Below are 20,971 nucleotides of genomic sequence, written 5' to 3'. Positions count from 1 at the left end.
AGCTCAAAGTGTATGTTCTGGTTCCAAATATCCTTGAAAATCAGGCTATGTTGGTCACTAGGATAAAGGTTCTTTTTTTTTTTTTTTTACATATTAGATTTTTAAATTGTGCAAGTTACAATTAGGCAAATTAATTACATTTTTTTTCTTTAGGAGCTAAGATGTTGAAAACTCTAACCCTGAGAATGAGAAGTTGCATTGAACGATTTCTGCATTATATTTTGTCATCTCAGCTGTAGCAGAACAGTCAGCCTAAGAAGTACTTAGCAGATTAGCATAATGAAACAAAATTGAGGTAAAATTAAAATGAGTCATTGAGTCCTGGCTTTTCCCCAGCTTCCAAATGATTGCTTTAGAAGATCTTGGACTTTTCATGAGTGCCTAAAGATGAAAGAATGTAAAACTCCTTGAAACTATGGAATTTCAGATTTAGAGATATCTAAATCATGAATAATGAACATGGGAGAACTTTTCAACTCTCAATTCAAATATTAAAAGAATGAAATCTAGCCATTTTAAGAACCATATTCCACTCTATCTCCTTATTTCTAAACTGAATCAACTGCTTAATGATTTCATTAAAAATTCTGCCTTTCATGCAAGTGTTGGAGACTTCTCTTCTCCACATGGGGTTTCTTCTCAGTCTGCTGAAAACCTCCTCATTCTTCAAGGCCAGCTGAAATGCCTTTCTGGTCACCAGAGATAGCAATGGTTTGTTTCTTCTCAAGATGTTCATAGTTCCTTCTACCTCTCATATGGAAACTTTTAGCTGTAGTTGTTCATGGGAATCTTCTCTCCTTTGATTACAGACATCCAAGTGTCACCGAACTTCCTGGAACATAGTAATTATTCAAAGAATATTGATGGACGAGTTAAGCAGTTTTCATGTTTTAGCAAATGACTGTACACTTACATGGCTGGCCCAGTAATTTCTGCTGTCTAAATTTCACCATCCTGTGACATTACTGGGCCTCATAAAAAATGACTGGAAAGAACTAGTGGAAGGTCAATTTTGTAGTAGCCTACAGACAAGTAATGTAATATACATTGGTCCAGTGGATTTAAAATTTATGAAGTGTCCTGTAAACCACTACCATTTAAAATTAGACCTTTAGATAACATTGTATAAAGGTAAATATCATCAAAATACATGTAGATATTATTTAGAAAATGCTACCTGGTTTTTGGGTAGAATCACATTTTAGGTAGGTATAAACTGTAGAGCATACATTGAAAGAGACACTTGATTTTACAGGGAAGGTACTGTTAGGCTTTCTAGTCTTTGCATTTTATGATGTAAAATTTGAAAAACACAAAATGAAAGATTGTGAAAGAGAAGTTGTTTTCACAAAGAGAAGGTGAACACATAGGCTTGGTGATGTGAATCTGATATTTGATAGCTCGGTTTTTTGTTTGTTTTTTTTTTTTTTTTTTTTAGAAACAGTGTTCTATTATCTGGAACAAACCATCACCACTGTTTCTGAAGTGAATATCTGATGCTAGCTAGTGAGGTTACTTGAGAAGGACATTTTCCTTGTAGCTTCTGCTTGTGGGAATTTTACTAAGGGTAGAATTTAAAAACATTAATTACATTATCAAGCTGAACGCTCCCATTAATATGCTGTCTCTCCGCAGTACCATTACCTTGCTTTGTCCCCTCCTGTCATTATGTCTTACTAACATGATATGGTGGAGTCATTTTAATTAGGTAGCATGACACTGAGGAATAGGATGTAGGCAACATCTCCATTGTTTCACTTTTAGGTGACAACTTCTTACTTATTGACCAGGGTCATTTTCTTTTTGCTCTGTATAGGTAGGAAGAGGCACATTTATTGAACTGAATTTTCTCAGTTCTTCTGAGCTATAAGACGAAGTGAGGTCTTCTGAGCCATAAGATGGAGCAGAATGTCCCTTTTAGATCCCCAGTACAGCTTGACATAACAACTCCATGACAATGAGGAGAGTATGATCAGTTTATGTCTGAAGAACTGATCTGAATGTCTTCATGATCCATATATATATATATATATTTTTTTTTTTTACTGATGAAGAGTCGGGAAGGTGACAGGGACATTATAATCTTAATCTTTCTTGTTACGTGGAACTGAGCATTTCCTGGTTATTCTGTCACTTCCTGGTGACTTGCTGTTGTTTGGGTGGTGTTTCTATTCAAGTCCCCTTCTCTTTTTCTTTTCTTGAACAGCATTCAGGTGTGGGAGGTGGGGGTGGGGATAAGCTACATGACATTATTCTTTTGCAGGAAGGGCCTTGGACTTTGTCTTCTGGTCATTTTTGGTTCTCTGTTCTCAGTGGTGTTGCTTAGTTGTATTATCCTACTGTGTCTTTGGCTCTCGACCTCTGCCCTAGCTACATCCACTGTTCGATTTTCCAGCACTCGTGGTTGCTTGTGGTCTATCTGTTTTATGGGTATGGGTTACCACTGTCTGTAACTTTACCCTCTTATCTCTTGGTCCTTCTATTCACCTTGTAGAGATCCCCCAGCAGACAAGTTAGCATTTAATTTTCACCTGGCTTCCGTGTTCAACGCTAAAGGGGCTTCAGGAACTCTCAGATCTCTTCCAACTGTCATGGTTCCCCTTTCAGCTAACACAGCCAGTTTCTGTTGCCTTCCTCTTACTCTTTTCTATGGCCTGTTTATGGAGGCCACCTTTCCTACATGCCATTCCATAAGACTGGCCCCTCCATAATACTAGGAAGGAATTAGCATATATATCATTCTGCCTTTGGACCCCCAAAGTGCCCATCTGGGTTATTCTGGAAGGATGGGCGCTTGCCAAGTATTTTCTGTGTAACACTGCAATGCAAGAATTTAATGGGGGGGGGGATACCTTTGTTTCATAGACTTATCCAAATAAATTAGCTGTCTCAGCTCCCTTTAAAAGATTTTTGTCAGCTTGACACAAAGTAAAATTTCCTTTTATTTCACTAGTATTATATATTCAGGATAGTTGAAACAAAACACATAATGGTACTGGTTAGAGGCCAAAACAATCTGTATGCTGATAACATATGATTTAGGAGAACTGTCTCATTATGCGGATTTACCAGGCATAGGGCCACATTGACAGAGGGAAACCCATGTGGGAAGAAAGGTGGTGACAGCATTTCTGATGAGAAGACCAAGCCTTTGATGGAGCTCACACCTCTCCCACTGGAGACCGTCTGCTTGTTCTTGCTGTTATAACATCCTAGATGCTGTGATTCGCAAATGAGACCCACTGATAGGATCAGCAGGAAACTGTTGCATTGGCCAAGAAAGACATTAACTTTCAAGTCACAAAACCACAAAGTGGCTGGTCTTAACGATTGTTAACGAATGTGTGAATGATTTCTAAAAGGGAAGGTAAGCTTTTGATCTATGGGTTTTAATTTAATTTCTGCCTCTTGGCCTCTAGGGAGGAGAACAGAATAAAACTATTCTAAAATGCAGTTTAATGCTTCATATATCACACACGTGTTCAGCATTTGTTTCTTTCTAGGCGTTGAACCTGTGGGGGAGAGATCATCACACAGTTCTTAATCCATTTGGGGCTTTCTTGTGGTTTATTTGGTTAGGAATGTGGAAGCCAAATATTTGCCCTCTATATTTAAATTCATGTGTATTTTGTTGGAAATATTAATCCATAGGAGAATCCAATTCATTGACTCTACAACCTGTGCCCAGGCTGTAGACTTGTAGCATTATGAAGTTTTCATTCCCAGAATCAATAGGGTAATTATTTCAGAGCACGGCTTCCTTTAATTACGTAAGTCCATATGATCATATGGACTTTTATTTCTGTCCTTTCAGGTACTGTCTCAAATGACATCTCATTAACTTATTTAGCTTTCATCTGACCCATAACTTCTGCTTTCCAGTTTTTCCCCATCAGTAACTCTTCTAACAGTTTAATTCCTGCCTTCTGACTTGCCTATACAAATACGAATCTGGCAGAGGTGTCCACTTCCCATTTCTGAGTTTATGGTCATGGGCCATTCTGACCCTACCTAAAGATGCCAGCTGATGCTACCAATTTTCAATTCAGTAATTACTGGGGAAATGTGTAAATGAACTTAATAAGTCGATCTATAATCATTCTGAGAGGAAAGTAATTTGTGGGGGGGATGAGGAGATGGTGTGAGGAAATGTAAAAAGCTAAAAGTTTCAACTACCTTTAAAAAAATTCTCCATTATCATTACTATCATTAAAAGTTACTAGTGATGTGGATGTTGTTATTTTCTTTTTTGTGTAGGGGGGAGTAGTTGGGATTGAATCCAGGGGCACTTTGCCTCGGAGCCACATCCCCATCCCTTTTTATTTTTTGTTTGAGACATGGTCTCACTAAGTTGCTCAGGGTCTCGATAATTTTCTGAAGCTGGCCTTGAACTTGCAATCCTCCTACCTCAGCCTCCCAGGTTGCTGGGATTATAGGCATGTGCAGCCATGCCAGGCATTATCGTTGTTTGCTTAATTGTCTACCACCATTGCCTCTCACAATCTCTTTGATGTAGCAATCTAATTAAACAAACAAATGCTGCCTCTTAGCTCAAAGTAAAATGCCTCTTAGCTCAAAGTAAAATGGCACTAAGCACACTAGTGATCTGATCCAGTGATCTCTTTGTCCTCACTTCTTGTCACTTGCAACTTCCCTAATTCTGATCCATCTACACTCACTTCCTTGCTGTGTCTCTAATATGCCCATCAGGGTTGGTCCTCTCCCATCAGAATGTAATAACCAGAAATTGTTTACTAATTTATTCCCAGCTCCTATGATAGCAACAATCATGCAAACATCAATCAAAGGAAAGTGGAAATAGGTATATTAATTTCAAACAAAACTGACTTCATTTCAAGAAGAAGTGTCTTGAATAAAGATAGAGTCACTGAATAGAATTCATTTTTCCAGCATAACAATTAAGTATATAAGCATCTAACAAGAGAGCATCAAAGTATGAGAGGCAAAAATGGATAGAACTGAAAGAAGAAACAGACCACTCCACTCTTATAGCTGGAAACTTCAATATTCCTCTATTAGTAATGAATATATCAAATAGGCGGAGAATCAGTAAGTATGTAAATGACCTGAACAACACTATCAAGCAAGTTAAACTAATTAGCACTTATAGGAGACTCAAAGCAACAATAATAGCAAAAGATATGTGCTACTCAGGCTAACACAGACATTCATTAAGACAGACTGCTTTCTTGGACATTGAACACATTTTAATAATTTTATAATACAGAAATCATACAAAGTATGTTCTCTGAATAAAATTAAATCAAATCAATAGCAAAAATGTTGACAGGAAAATCTCTAAACACTTAGAAATTAAACAACAAGCTATAAATAATTAAAGCCATTCAAGGATCCTCTTGAAAAAACTCGAACTGAACAAAAAATATAGCAAGTCAAAATTTGTGAAACACTGCCAAAAATAATGCTGAGGGAGAATTTCATAACATAAATACATACATTAGAAAAGATGAAAAATTTCAAATCAATAATCTCAATTCCCAAGTGCAGAACCTACAAAAAGAAGAGCAAAATAAACCCAAAGCAAGCACAAGCAAGAAAAATGCTAAAGATAAAAGCAAAATCAATAGAACTGAAAACATTAAAACAATGAGAAAATCAATGAAACTAAGAGCTGGGTGTTTTTAAAAAAATCAATAAAATTGACAAACATGTAGCATCATAGACAACGAAAACAAGAAAAAACTCAAAATGACCATGTATAGGAATGAAACAGGAGAAAGAAATCCTTTAGACATCCAGAAGAATTCTACAAACCAGTCTGCAAAATTTGGAGCAAATTTTTACCCCTCACACATCAGTTAGAGCACTAATCTCTAGGATATATGAAGAACTCAAAGCTAAGCACTGAAAGAAACAAATAACCCAATCAACAAATGGGCCAAGGACCTGAACAGATACTTCTCAGAAGAGGATATAAAATCAGTCAACAAATATATGAAAAAATGCTCATCATCTCTAGCAATTAGAGAAATGCAAATCAAAACTACTCTAAGATATCATCTCACTCCAGTCAGAATGGCAGCTATTATGAAGACAAACAACAATAAGTGTTGGTCAGGATGTGGGGAAAAAGGTACGCTCATACATTGCTGGTAGGAGTGCAAATTGGTGCAGCCAATATGGAAAGCAGTATGGAGATTCCTTGGAAATCAGGGAATGGAACCACCATTTAACCCAGCTATCCCTCTCCTTGGACTATACCCAAAGGACTTAAAAACAGCATACTTTAGGGACACAGCCACATCAATGATTATAGCAGCACAATTCACAATAGCTAAACTGTGGAGCCAACCTAGATGCCCTTCAGTGGATGAATGCGTAAAAAAATGTGGCATATATACACAATGGAATTTTACTCAGCATTAAAAGAGAACAAAATCATGGCATTTGCAGGTAAATGAATGGCACTGGAGAAGACAATGCTAAGTGAAGTTAGCCAATCCCCAAAAAACAAATGCCGAATGTTTTCTCTGGTATAAGGAGGCACTCATAGTGGGGTAGGGAGGGGGAGCATGGGAGGAATAGATGAATTCTAGATAGGGATGAGGGTTGGGAGGGAAAGAGGGAGCAGGGGATTAGCAAGGTTGGTGTAATGTGATGGACATCATTATCCAAAGTACATGTATGAAGACACGAATTGAGTGTCAATCTACTTTATATATAAACAGAGATATGAAAAATTGTGGTATATATGTGTAATAAGAATTGTAATGCATTCCACTTTCATTTATTTATTAAAATCAGTAAAAAAAAAATTGACAATTTAAGCAAAATAGATCAATTCCGCAAAAATCACAAACTACCCACAACTCACCCAAGAGGAGAGAGATGATTTGAATAGTCCTATAACTACTACAGAAATTAAATTAATAATTTAAAAATTCTTGTAAAAAGCCCACTACTCTCAAAGAGCAGTGTGGAGGAGGTTGGAAGATGGTAGAGTAGAGCTGCATTCCAAACTGTGCCATGGAATGAGACCAAAGCAGCAAGTGTAGAACTTCTCAGCAAGGTGGTGAAGGAAGGATTTCACCAAAATTTAACATAAGGTGGGAAATTTAACTTAAGGTAGGAAAGGGACTCAGAAATTTTGGTATAATAAACAAAGAAGAAAGCCCACCGCAGGCAGACCCCAGAGCACACTCATTACAGACAAATGAATGGGGAGTAAAGGAAGCCCCTTTCCAAGCTGCACTGTGGGATGTTGTCGCGATGGCAAAGCGTGACATCTGCAGTTGAGGGGAGAGATAAAAAATGTCCATGCACTTCTGCTCTTTTCAATGTTTTATTTGCTCAAGTCACTTAATACAATTTCACTGTATAGGTTCTTAATCAAGGAAATGACCATCCTTAATGCTGGACACTCCAATAGACATAATCAAATCAAAGCAAACAATTCTAAGTTAATTCTAATCACTGCAAACACTTAATCATGACAGGCTCATTACAGACATTCCTTCTGCATGTTCAGCTCAAGTGAGTCAGATCTAGAGTCTTAGATCTTAAGTATAGCAGATGCCCACTCACTCAGTCCACAGTGATCAGGCCAGGAACCAGTAGAGGCTTCTCCTGGTGTGGAGTTGATGGCTGGCTGAGGAGACGGATGTCCTTTTCTCACCAGAGTTAAGAGGCTGCTGTAGAGTTTGAGAGTGTGAAGATGATGCAGAGGATCAGGCAGATGAGAAGAGTTGGGATGTCATTCCAGGTCCTCATCAGGCTCTCAGGCTTGTGTGCATCAGTGTCAGCTGGCTTGAATGTCTGTTCATTTGCTCCGATATTTACATTAAATATTGGGAGCTTCTGCTCACCCTTTGGGTCTCTATCAGCTGTAATCAGGTTTCTTAGTGACATCTTACATCTTAGGACATATGGTTTGGTGGTTTCTGCCCTGATATCACACTTCTGACTCTTATCAGGGTTATGACAAATGGCATGTGACTTCACCCTGATTCCTACCAGGGTTGTGGAAAGTGGCTTGCTTTTATCAGGATATGCCTCATTGACATATTGGAGGGCTCTGTGGCTTGCCTGGTGAGACTGCAGGTTTATTTTAAAATGGAGTTTTAAAATGGAGTTACTTAGGCTAAGGCCTAAGGCCATCCTTTACAGGTGTCTTGGTACAGAGAAACCTGAGATCAAACATTCTGTCTAAACTTATATGATCCTTATCTATACCCTGGTCCTTGCAAAGCACACTCTATATCTCAACTGGCCACACAGAGCTGAGGTGGGAGCCATCTTGGCATATGCATGGCATTTGTAGGACTTGGGAAATGAGAAAACAAAGACAGCTACATTATCCTGACAGGCACCTACCGAGGGATCTAGGCAACAGCTGGCTGAAAGTAAGAGAAACAGGTGCTGAGTACACGTACCCAGTGGGATTCAAGGCAGAAGGGCAAAGGGAGCCCTTGTGTCTGGCAGCTCAGGTGAAGCAGGGCAGGAGTCTGAGTGTGGGAGTGGGGAATACACTCAGGGACTAATCCTGGGAAGGCTGTGTTCTTGAGCAGCAGTGAGCTGAGGAAACACTCTGTGCACCATGATTGAATTTCTTGAAAGGTACTTGGGAACCAAACCCATGTAAGTAATCAGCTAATGTCTACCCGAGGGGTGGGTCAATCTAGTGTCTCCAAAGAAGGTGTCACTCAACAAAGCCTGATGAGACCTGAGGCCTGTCTAGACCTCAGGGCCATCTTCTGAAACCCCCTCACAGACCTCTGCAGAAGCAGTACCTTGGGCATGCACTGAATTGGTCAGAAAGGTCACAATGCCAACCAGTTGTACATCTTAACTCATCCCACCTAATACTGGTGAGAAGGGAAACTGAGTCATATCAAAAAGCTTCAATCTTAGGCCACTCCAACTGGTAACTCAGAGAGCAATACAAAAACAGGAAGGCGTTAACATCCCCCACCCCCTATTCTATCAGTTTATAACTGAAAAATTGGAAAGATTATTGGACACAGACAATGACTACACATTCTGGTCAAATATTTTGACCACCCAGGGGAGAAGTTTACTTCAGTCTTCAACAAGATTTTGGAATTTTTAAATATATTTTTTAAATTATTATTTTTTTCTTATTCCTTTTGTGTGTGTGTGTGTGTGTGTGTGTGTGTGTTTGCGTGTGTGTCTGTCTGCACACACACAGACACACACATGAATGTGTAATTCTGTTTTTCCTGGTTGGTTCAGGGACATATATACATATACTTATTTGTCTCTTTTTCTCATTCAGTATTTTTTAAATGAAATTATCTTTTCCTAGCATTGTTTTGTGAGTATTTGGGCTCATTAGATTGTATATCCTGGTTTGATTTTGTATTATTTTCATTTGTTTATTTTTCTTGCTTTTCTTTCTATCTTATCTTCCCCTAATAATGGCCTAATTCTATTGTTCTTTCTCCCTTTCTCCCAATACCAGGCTTCTTTTATTTTCCCCTCCCTCTCTATAAATATCACCCATTACAATTCTTCTGCATTTTTTCCTGTCACTTACTGAAATTGTGAAGTCTTTCCTAACTTTCTAACACAGTTCCTTTCCCCCTAATTAACTGTATTTTTACCATCACTTAGAACTAATTGGTTTGTATAACTTCTGCTCCCACAATTAATGTTAATACAATCATTATTCTGTGGATGAAAGAGTTGACAACTACTATTTGTTTTAAAGCCAGAGTTAGTCTATGGTTTTTGTTTTCACTGCTGAAAATTGCTGAATTCACCATTCCTCTTTATTGGTGACAATTAATATTAAAGATGTTGTAGTAGGTTCTGGGTATTTACTTTAACACTGTTTACTGCATGTTGTTTGTGACAGTTATTACTTTTGTTTGTTATGCCATCATTTTCTGAGATGCTGGGAACCTACAGGGACATTATAAGTTCACAGGTTAGAGACTCTACTGCTGAACTAAACATTCCCTAACATTACTCAAACTCAAACTCAAAGGAGAGAGGAGACAAAAAAACAAACAAACAAACAAACAAAAAAAAACCCAAACATGAACAAGGACCTAAGGAAGAAAACCAGAGAGGGAAGTTAGTTCCTACCCTTTGACATCTACCCATATACCAAAAAAAAAAGAAATCTCAGAACAAATAAGTTAATTACACACAAAAGGACATGCACAAAAAAAGATGTAGAGGAATCAACTTCAATTGATGCATAAGACCACCACCTCTGAAATCATGAAAAGACAGGCAAACAAATCTCCTCCCAAAGTCTATAATTCCCCAACAAAGGGTCCCACTCATAAAGAGGTGGATGAAAACCCAGAGTATGATCATAAAAAACTGACTATAAAAATATTCAGTGAACTAAAAGGAGATCTAAGGAAGAAACTAAGAAAGCAATTATAGGAGATGAAAGACAACTTTAATAAAGAAATAGAAATAGTGAAAAGAAATGAAGAAATGTAGACATGATCATTCAAATTAAAAACTCATTTGAAACCATCACTCAACAGATTAGATTGCATAAAAAACAGAAACTCTGCCCTTGAAAATAGAACTTCAGATATAGAAGACAGGCTATATGAGCTTGAGTATACAGAAAGCACTAAACCTGTAAAATATGACCAGAATATACCAAGAATTCTGGGACAACTTTAAAAGACCAAACCTGAGAATCATCAGGATAGAAGAAGTCATGGAGATATAAAATAAAGGCATAAAGAACATTTTTCAATGAAATAGCTAAAGAAAACTATTCCCATATCAGAAACAAGATAGACATTCACATGTAGGAGGCTTATAAGACCCCAAATAGACCCAGTCAAATGAGAAGCTCACTAAGACATATCATGTTCAAAATGCCTAACATAGAAAATAAGGAAAGATTATTAAAATCCACAAGAGAGAAACATCAAGTCACATTTAGACACAAACCAATAAGGCTCACTTCTGACTTCTCAGCTCAGATCCTAAACATCAACTGAGTTTTGCTGGGTATAGTAAACTTGACTGGCCGTGTTTTCATTGAAATATCTAAACTCAGTTTTAAATTTTAGGGGAAAATAAAAACATTCTATGATAAGAATAAACTAAAAGAATTCATGAGAACCAAGCCAACACTACAAAGAATACTAAAAAATAAACTGCACACAGAGGAAGTGAAAAAACAATTCCCAAAGCCCACAAACAGAGGAAATTCAATAGAAGAATAATCCACTAAATGAGAATCAAGATAGGATAAAATATAGCAAAAAAACAAAATGGTAGGAACCACAAGCACATATCCACTCTAATACTGAATATTAATAGTCTCAAATTTCCAATTAAAAGACACATATTAGCATAATAGATTAAAAAAACAGATCCTATATGTTTATAAGAAACTCATCTTTTAGGCAAAGACACCCACAGGCTGAAGCTAAAAAAAATGACAAAAAATATTCCAGGCATATTTTCTCAGAAAACAAGCAGAAGTGACGATTCACATATCTGACAAAGCAGATTTTAAGCAAAAATTAATCAGAAGAGACAAAGAAGGCCACTGCATTCTACTAAAGGGAATAATCCAACAAGAAGATATAACCATAGTAACATTTATGCCCCAAACTTCAAAGCACCCAATTACATAGAAAAAATACTCTCTGACATTAAATGTCACATAGACCCCAACATAATAATACTGTGGTATTTCAATAAACCCTCATCACCAATAGACAGATGATCAATACAAAAAATCAATAAAAATATCTCCAATTTAAATGATGTTATAAATCAAATGGATCTAATGGGATATCTACAGAATATTCCATTCCAAAACGGTGGAATTTACTTTCTTTTCAACTGCACATGGAACTTTTTCCCAAAATATAATTTTAATCTTCCTTTCCTCAGAACACACTAGTAGCAGTTCCCATGTATGGGATTTCTGTTCCTTTGATTTCCAGACTCAGGTAACATTCATCATGCTCAGCAACTCAGCAATTCTGCTTTCAGGAAAAGGATCATAGAACTCTGAGGAGCAAAACCTGAAAGAATATGTAATCAACCAGATTATTTGCTTCAAATACATTTAAATGACCTCTCCTTTACAGATTTAGAATGATGTAGAACAAGGTTTAAAATGTTTTAATATGATTTACTGAAAGAAATCATGGCTGCTTTGATTATTATGATTCCATAGGTATAAGAGGATTTCATAGGTATTAGCTATGGATGATTGGAAGATGTGTGTTACATCATAAGATAGACATCCATATGTAGGAGGCTTACAAGACCCCAAATAGACCCAGTCAAATGAGAAGCTCACTAAGACACATCATGTTCAAAATGCCTAACATAGAAAATAAGGAAATATTATTAAAATCTATAAGAGAAACATCAAGTCACATTTAGAGACAAACTTACATCATAAGTTTGATTCAGTTCAAATTATGATTAGAAGTTACCTTTAATTCTATGAGAACTCAATAATCATCTTTAAATGCACCTGATGTATAAAGTTCCAGATAAAATAATACTCAATTCAAAGTTAGTTCTTCATTTTAGAAAATAAATTCTTTACTGAAAAAGATATACATTCACAAAAACAATCAAAAGTTTCCTTTGAATAGTTATTTTGGACACAAAACGTGGTTGTATTCACATGTGAAAAACGAATTCACAATCCACTTTTCAGGCATATAGTAATTCCATAGAATGAAACACATTTTTATTCATAACAAGGCACAACTGTATATTCATTTCATTTAAAATTCGGCATATGGCTTTGAGTTCCTCCTTTCTTCTCCTTTTTGCTTTTCTTCTGTTGGAAATATAAATGCTGTAGAAACTAGAAGAAAGCTATAGTTTGCACCCATTGTTTCATTTGTCAAGCACCCGTTTCTCTGGGGAGTGTTTCTACCCATGCCTTCCACCTACTAGGCCATATTTATTCACTGTGATCCCACCTTTCATAACATTTGAGGTGCTCTATCAGGAATTATAAATTTTTGACCACTCAGTTTCAGCCTCAAACTGCTTGCTTGCTGCAGTAGCATAGAGGTAAAGATGTGGTAGCATAGATATAAGCTATGAACCTTGTGATCTGCTTCATGGATGGAAAATGGCAATGAAGCCCCAAAATTAAGCAAGAAGAAAACAGGAGAAAGTATTCCGATGACATCAGAGTTTCTGCTTCCATTTGTTCTTGAGACCCAAACTTATCCCTTGCCTTTAGTTTTGGGTACTTTTAGTGAATTTCTTCATTCATAAGTTTATGTTTTTACCCTTCCCTCAAATGTTGTTATTTATGATCAAAAATGCCTTAATGAAGAAATTCAAACTTTGTTATTCTTGTATCAATCTGTTTTAGTCAGCTTTTTAATCAATGGGTCCAAAAGACCTGACAAAAACAATGTAGGAGAGAAAAAGATTATTTGGGATTCATGGTGTCAGAGGTCTCAGTTCACAGATGGCCAACTCCATTGCTCAGAGCTCAAAATGAGGCAGAACATTAAAATAGAAGACTGTGGAGAGAGAAATCAGCTCAGGACATGGCCACCAGGAAGCAGAGAGCAAGAGCAAGAGCGAGAGCTCTCTTCACCATTGACAAAATATAATCCCCAAAGGCATGCCCCAAGTGACCTACCTCCTCCAGCCACACCCCACCTGCCTCCATTAATCTTTGTGAGGAGATTAATGCTGTCATTAGTTTAAGGCTCTCATATCCCAATCATTTCACCTCTAAACTTTCTTGCATTTTCTCACACATGAGCTTTTTGGAGATGCCACATATTCAAAGTGTAACACAATCTTAAATATTAGCAATTTTTTTTTGTACCAGGGATTAAACTCAAGAATACATAACCACTGACCCACATCTCCAGCTCTTTTTTCTGCATTTTACAGAAAGGGTCTCACTGAATTGCTTAGGGCCTTGCCAAGTTGCTGAGGCTTTGAACTCGCCATCCTCCTGTCTCAGCCTTGAGAGCTGCTGGGATTACTTGCATGTGACACTGCGTCTGGCTACATTAGCAATTCTTTATCTGAAACAGTCAGTATCCTCAGACAACTAGACACATATCTTGTTGAAATAGTTTGGTTTATTCCTAAGAAGAATGCACACCCGGGGTAATCACGGACTGCCTTAGTACTTGGGTGTTAGGAAGAATCTATATGGAATTAGGACTTGGATATTTGGGAGAAGACTTGAGAAAATGGGGGCTTTGCTCAGGTTGGAAGCTACCAAGAAGTTGGGACAATTGTGATTGGGTATCTAGATATATTTATCTACAGGAGGACAAAGCAGAATATGGGTTTGGTAAAACAGTATTCACTCAAATAGCCAGGTTGAGATGTACTTCATATTTTATGGTTTGAACCGTGTTCATGTACTGTCTGTGTTTTCATCTGATTAAGAAGTAGTCCTATTTCATCTTGACAGATTAGCCTTGTCTTGATAGGGTGGCCTTGTTTGATGTTAATGTTCTGATAAATTGTTCACATTTAATGGGAGAACCCCAGACCTCACTGTGAATATCCAGTGTGGTCCTGGAAGCCAGAGGCTTTCTTTCTTTTCTCGAGTTCCCACTTTGTCCAAAGGCAGACAGGATAAGGACACAGGGCATTCGTCAGTGATTTTCTGATTTTTGCCATTAATGAGATTTTTTGAATCAACATATTGTTTAGAGAACACATATAATGGTTGTCCTGGAGTTAGTCTCTCCTGTTCCTTTGGTTGTAAGTTGCTTTGTTGAATCCTCAGATGTAGCAATGTTTGTACAATCACATTTAAAAACTCTGAACAGGATATGTTGGTCAGTGGAAACACAAGTCATTATCAAAACCAAAATTTATTCTTAGATAATTAGCAACTAATTGTTTGAAAGAGTGAGGAGAGAGTCTGTTTATTATTTTAGCTTTAAAAATGGATTATAGGCTGGCTTTGTTTTCTAAATACTTTTATTTCTCAAGCCCTAGGGAAATTCCACAATTTTAAAAAGTAAACTAACTTAAATTTTTTTTTGCATGAAGAACTTAAAAAAATTATCACAATTAGAGATAGATTGAGTTTTATAAAATGCTAGGGATGATTGTTTTTGTAATTTTGGGCCTATTGTGCATTAAATATATGGGTATAAACATTGAGTCATACCTTCAATAAGCATCTGATGACCATCTATGTTGAGGCCTTTTGAAAAGAAAGGAGAAATGTGATGAGTCAGACATTGCTTCTCCCTGGAGAGACTCACAGATGAGCAAAGCTGCTTCACCCCACCTCCTTTTCTTCTTGTCCTTAAAAGTACATGCCACAGCCAGACTTGCTCAGATACCCAATGACTACTCATTACATGCTGCTTGATGATGATGAACATTTATTATGCTTATTTTGAGGAACTAAAAATAGCGTTGAAAAATATTCTTCTATTTAGTGAGAGATTTTAAGAATGGTTATCTCATCAAAAATATAGATTTTTTGCGGTTTTCTTTAAATAAAAATATTCATATTGCCAACACTGTGTCTATGTGGCTATGAGTCTTAAGCAGAGTGTGCAAAAGACCTATTTATTTTCCTGACTGACACACATTGCAAAGGTCAGCGTCTTTACCTTAGGAATAATTTGGACCTCTTCTATTGTGATTATAAGCCAAACTTTTCATTAATGGTGTTAGCAGAAATTATGAAAAAACTTATTTTTTTAAAGCATACGAACCAAATTTCTAATGTTTTTGTTTCTTAGAAAGTACTCCTTATCATATTTCCAAAAGTTTTACAATATTTTTCTTTGTAAGGATTGCTTAAGGTTTTTGTGAGCCTCTAATTAAGAGTCAGTATGTGGACAGCTGCAATTGACAATTGAATCTGAAGTTATAGGCCAGTCTGAAGTGGAGGAGAGATGGAGAGTAATAGAAGTCTTATGGGCTTAAAACAGAGACTGGTGCAGGTGTTACCAGTCTGTACCCGGGCAGAGTTGGGGAGGTCCTTTCACCAAGCAGGTCCATAGCATAGGCAAGAAAATAATGCCCAACTGTCTTTGCTCTCTTTGCTTTAATTATCAATGGGGTAGTAGATTAGCCTTAAAAAAAGGAAAGATAAAACATCTATGAGAGATGATTATGGTGCCTGGAAATTACTTGCTGGGAAAATATTCATTGCACAAGGAGTGCCATCCTTAGAGTAGACTGTGGGGAGGGGAATTTTGTTCATGCATCCATTCTTTTAATCTTTTTAAAAATTTATTTATTTATTTTAATTAGGTATATGTGACAGCCGAATGCATTTTGATTCATTGTACACAATTGCAGCACAACTTTACATTTCTGTGGTTGTACACGATGTAGTATCTCACCATATGTGCAGTCATACATTTGCTTAGGGTAATGATGTCCATCTCATTCCACCATCTTTATGCATCCATTCTTTCAATATTTTCTGATCACTTTTTACTTGTAAGGCATTAGTCTGAATCTGGGGGATTTGAGGATCAATAATGTAACCTTCCTTGCCTTCCAGGCACTCTAGGTGCTAAAAGGAAGATGATGAAACCATTGATAAGTGAATTATGAGGATGTTAATGGATCATACACTTTCCCCAGTCTAGGTGGATTGGCAATGGACGGAACAGGCTTCCTAGAGTAGCTAATGTCTGAACCGAATGTCAGTTGGAATTAGCCACAGCAAAAAGAGATGGAGATGGAATAACACTAGTAAAGTCATGGAAGATACAAGCACTGTGGCCCAATAGAGGACCATGAGCCATGTGATAAGGAAGAATTCTGATCATTCAGTTTTGCTCATTTTTCATTTCAAGTCAAGTATTGCTGGAATTGCACGACCATAAATCTCTACTGCTTCTGCTAATACAGAAAACACATAACTTTGTAATACTAAAAGTAATGGATGCCTCTAAAAACTCAGAATAAGAGGATGAGTGCTGACTGTGGCTAAATTTGTCATAAGCTGTAGTCAAAGTCAATTTTCAAAAAAAGCCTGCATGTTCCTTAGAGGTCTCCAAAAGAAAATAGAAAGAACTCTAAAATATTCTTAACATTTACATTTGTACATGAAAAAGATATATGTACAAATAGCCGGAGCTATTTTTTTTTTTTTTTTTTTTTTTTATCCATTAAACGTATAGCTTGAAAATTGCTTGAGATGGCATTCCTTCCTAAACCTCTTCAGGGCACTGTGCCACATTTTAAGGCTGAACACTCTTTTCTAGGGAAATCTATGATAGCACATTTCTCTTTCAGTGTTCTGATTTCATTAAGATACTGGACATTTTTTTTCTCTTTCTCTACCAATTTCTTCAGGGGAAAAGGCCTCAACATGATAGATGCAGAGTAGGTGAATATGGAGAGCTTGAGTACACATTTCACAGTAAAATCATGTTTCAACTTAGAACTAGAAATATGTTAAGGTGGTCATGCAATAGAAAATGTACTATACCATCTGTTAGGTGACATCCACAGTTGATCAAATCCCATTAAATTGACTATCACAGCTGAACCAAAAATGCACCTGTGCCAGAAATACTCAAAACTAGGCTAAGAAAGAAAGTTCCCTGTCCCCCAAATTAAGTGTGGTTTCCAATTAGGCATTTCTATATTTCTGCTTAGAAAAGAAAGAAAGAAAGAAAAGGGGCTGGGGAAGAAGAAGAGAAGGAAAGGGAAAAATGAAAGGAGAAGAAAAAGAAAAAAAAAACCTTTTTCTAAAAGCAATTTAAATCATTTTTCACATTAAAAATAATTTGTAGTCTTGGAAATAATGATTGACTCTCTTCCAAAGAATGGGAATTTTCCAGTGCCTACTCACATATATTCTCCAAAGAGATGCCTCTAAAAACTCTGTATAGGAGGATGGGCACCGACTATGGCTGAACTTTCCATAGGCTGGAGTCAAAGTTAAAACTCAGTGGAGTACCTGGAGATTTGGGTACCTGGAATTCTAGTCATCAAACACCATATGTGTTGGGAAAACTGTTTCCTTTTTACTTTTTAAAGGGAGTACCTTTAAGATATAAGGTACTCTGTAATACCTGCACATACATACATTCTCCCTCGCCTCCCTTCCTCCCTCCCACCTCTCCCTCCCCCGCCTCTCAGCTGGGGAGATAGAACCCAGAGCTTCACTTGTTCTAAGTACATGCTCTGCTACTGAGCTACCTCCAGCCCCTAATATCTGCTTTCTTGAGAGTGGGTTTTTTTACTTCCTACCCTCAGAACAGTTTGGCAAAACTTCCTTAAGAGACCTAAATGAATTGATTGCCTCAAGTGCATTTAAATAAAAAGAAGCTATAAAAGAAACAGTTACAACAGAATATGAATTAGAGTCACCACTTAAAATTATTTTTAAATACATGCATATTAAAAATGAAGCTGGGGGCTGGGGATGTGGCTCAAGCGGTAGCGCGCTCGCCTGGCATGCGTGCGACCCGGTTCCATCCTCAGCACCACATACAAAGATGTTGTGTCCACCGAAAACTAAAAAATAAATATTAAAATTCTCTCTCTCTCTCTCTCTCTCTCTCTCTCTCTCTCTCTCTCTCTCTCTCTCTCTCTCTCTTTAAAAAAAAATGAAGCTGGGTATGAATGTCTCCATAACTTTTAGAAGGCGATTTTCAAGTTTGATAATCACGTAGTTTGAACATGGTTTTGAGCTATGCCAATTCAAGCAGCTAGAATCACCTTGTTGAGGTTAATGCCATTCATTTACCATAACACTGAGTGGGTAGTCAGGAACTTCAGCCAGTCTCCAGGAAAGGTTGAAATATAATCTTGTATCATACTGAAATTTCTGAGATGGCTTACTGTGTGTACACAGCAATTCACAGATATGTCTTTTTCTATTTTATGTAGAAATGAATTGTGCTAAAAACAAAATTAAATATCTTCATATATAATTAGTCACAAGTCCTGAAACAAATCTCCAATTTTGTTCTAAGTAATTTGTACACTTTATTTAGGCTTTCTTCCTTCAATCCTGGATCACAACTATATAAATGTTTGTTTATTGCTTTCCTGTGTTTTTGTCTAACTTAAAGCATTCCACACGTAATGCCAGTCAAATTCCTTAAACTTACTTGATAGTATCCTTCACTTGCTCAAATTCATTGCCTGTCTCTTTTTCTGCCTTACTTATAGGAGGGAAAAAAAATTCAAATTCCTTAGCCTGAAGTTCTAAATCTGCTGAATGTGCTGTGAACTCTTTTATTATTTTCAAATTCTTTTTTATATTTATTTTTTAGTTGTAGTTGGCCACAACACCTTTATTTCACTTATTTATTTTTTTATGTGGTGCTGAGGATCAACCCAGGGTCTTGCACATGTGAGGCAAGCACTATACCGCTGAGCCACAACCCCAGTCCCTCAAATTCTTATTATTACCAGAACCTAGTATATAGAAAATATGCAATAAATAGTTCTTTTGACTGTTTATTACCTTTTAACTTTTTCATAAGCCTTTTCATCAACTAAATTTCTATTTTTCATATCCCAGAATATACCCTTCAAAATGAAACTCAGACTTTTTTTTTTTTTTTTTTTTTTTTTTTTTTTGCAGTTGCTCCTTCATATCTTCTGTAGGGAACGAAATTGGTTGTTTTTTTTTTTTTTTTAAGTATATTAAGCAGTCACTCTAGTTACTCTGCTTCTAGGTACTTCTTGTAAGACTTTAATTTTAATCAAATATTTAATCAAATAAACAGCTAAGAGCTGGTGTGATCCCTACTGCAATAAAAGACCACAGAGATTTTCTTGAGGATCCATAGCAGGTGATGTAAACTTAATGAACAGAAAGAAGGGAAGAAGGAAAGTTCTACTGCATCCATGAATCTTGAGGATCTTAAAATAGGGATAAAGACATGAAGATACAGATGTTTAAAATGAACAGGTGTATTCAAGAACTAAAACCAAATTTGGTTTGGCTTGAGAGTCAATAGAAGGATGAGATGGGGACACCTAGAAATTAGACAGGGGCCATCCTAAGAATTTTGCCTGAAACATCATAGGCCCTCAGTAAACATTTATTCAATGGATTAATCACTTCATCTAAAACTAGTATGTTAAATCTTATTTAATGCTTAAATCATATTTACTGATTTACTAGCTTGCACTTTGGCTCATTAAAGAAATGTACTCATATTTGGGGTTTTCAGTACTCCTTCTATAGAAGATCCTTGTACCTGTTCTTATGATGATTAGAGAAGTTCTTACTAATATGAGTGCTAAAGTGGAATGTTCTTAAAAATTAACATATATAAACAAAATGTTCACATCTATTTGTGTTTTTCTTTTTTCTTTTTCTAGGGTCAGACATTGTTCAATGGTTAATAAAGAACTTAACTATAGAAGATCCAGGTAAATAAATCATTTTCCCATTGTTAGAAATTCTTTTGTGTGTGTGGTTTTAAGAAATATGTTTTCTCAGGGCTATTTAAAAGAGGAAACAAATAAACCTCTGAAAAATTAGAATTAAATTTGAACTATGCTTTTAGTATTTCACAAATTGTATGTCACTGGATATATCTTTAACTAAAATTTGCAATTTTCATATACTTAATTCCCCTTTTATGTTATTTGATTCAAGTTATTGTGATTATTATAAGAGCTGTGCTATAAACATATGAACAAATACCTGCATGCATGATTTATGGGGAGTGATTATGAAATCAAGAGATTCCTCTTTATAACACTCATAAATATAAATCTCATTAATTAATAATTTTGCCTTAATTTCATTTTGAAGAGAAGTTTGAAAATAGTATGTTATTTGAAATTCATATTTTTGTCATGTCTACATGATGTGTGTGTGTATATGTGTGTGTGTGTGTGTGTTTAAGTCATAAACCCATTTTCTCTGATAGACAAGTCAATTCTACAGAAAAACACTTATTTCCAGAATTTGAAAGCAATTTCATCCAGTTCCCATCTTGTATTGCCTGGAAAATAAATCCCATTCCTACATAGATGCATCATTTAATGACTTAAAAATTTTAAT

The 20,971-nt window shown here is 36.4% G+C and overlaps 1 protein-coding gene across 6 annotated transcripts in view; it reads left to right on the top strand.

Annotated features, from left to right (window-relative positions):
- The window catches only part of Rgs7 (regulator of G protein signaling 7), a 438,832-nt gene that overhangs the window by 294,616 nt on the left and 123,245 nt on the right, over positions 1–20,971 (top strand). For 5 of the 6 annotated variants that reach the window (XM_076872884.1, XM_076872882.1, XM_076872883.1 and 2 more), the window contains exon 3: positions 20,281–20,331. The exons of the other annotated variant lie outside the window; for it this stretch is intronic. In XM_076872884.1, the coding sequence (XP_076728999.1) occupies positions 20,281–20,331 (51 nt within the window). The remainder of the gene's footprint in view (positions 1–20,280; positions 20,332–20,971) is intronic. 6 annotated transcript variants of the gene reach the window in all.

The sequence above is a fragment of the Callospermophilus lateralis genome, chromosome 13 (genome assembly GCF_048772815.1).
Source record: "Callospermophilus lateralis isolate mCalLat2 chromosome 13, mCalLat2.hap1, whole genome shotgun sequence".
Lineage (NCBI taxonomy): Eukaryota > Metazoa > Chordata > Mammalia > Rodentia > Sciuridae > Callospermophilus > Callospermophilus lateralis.
The sequence above is the reverse complement of the archived record's forward strand: the minus strand, read 5'-3'. Positions and strand labels throughout refer to the sequence as shown.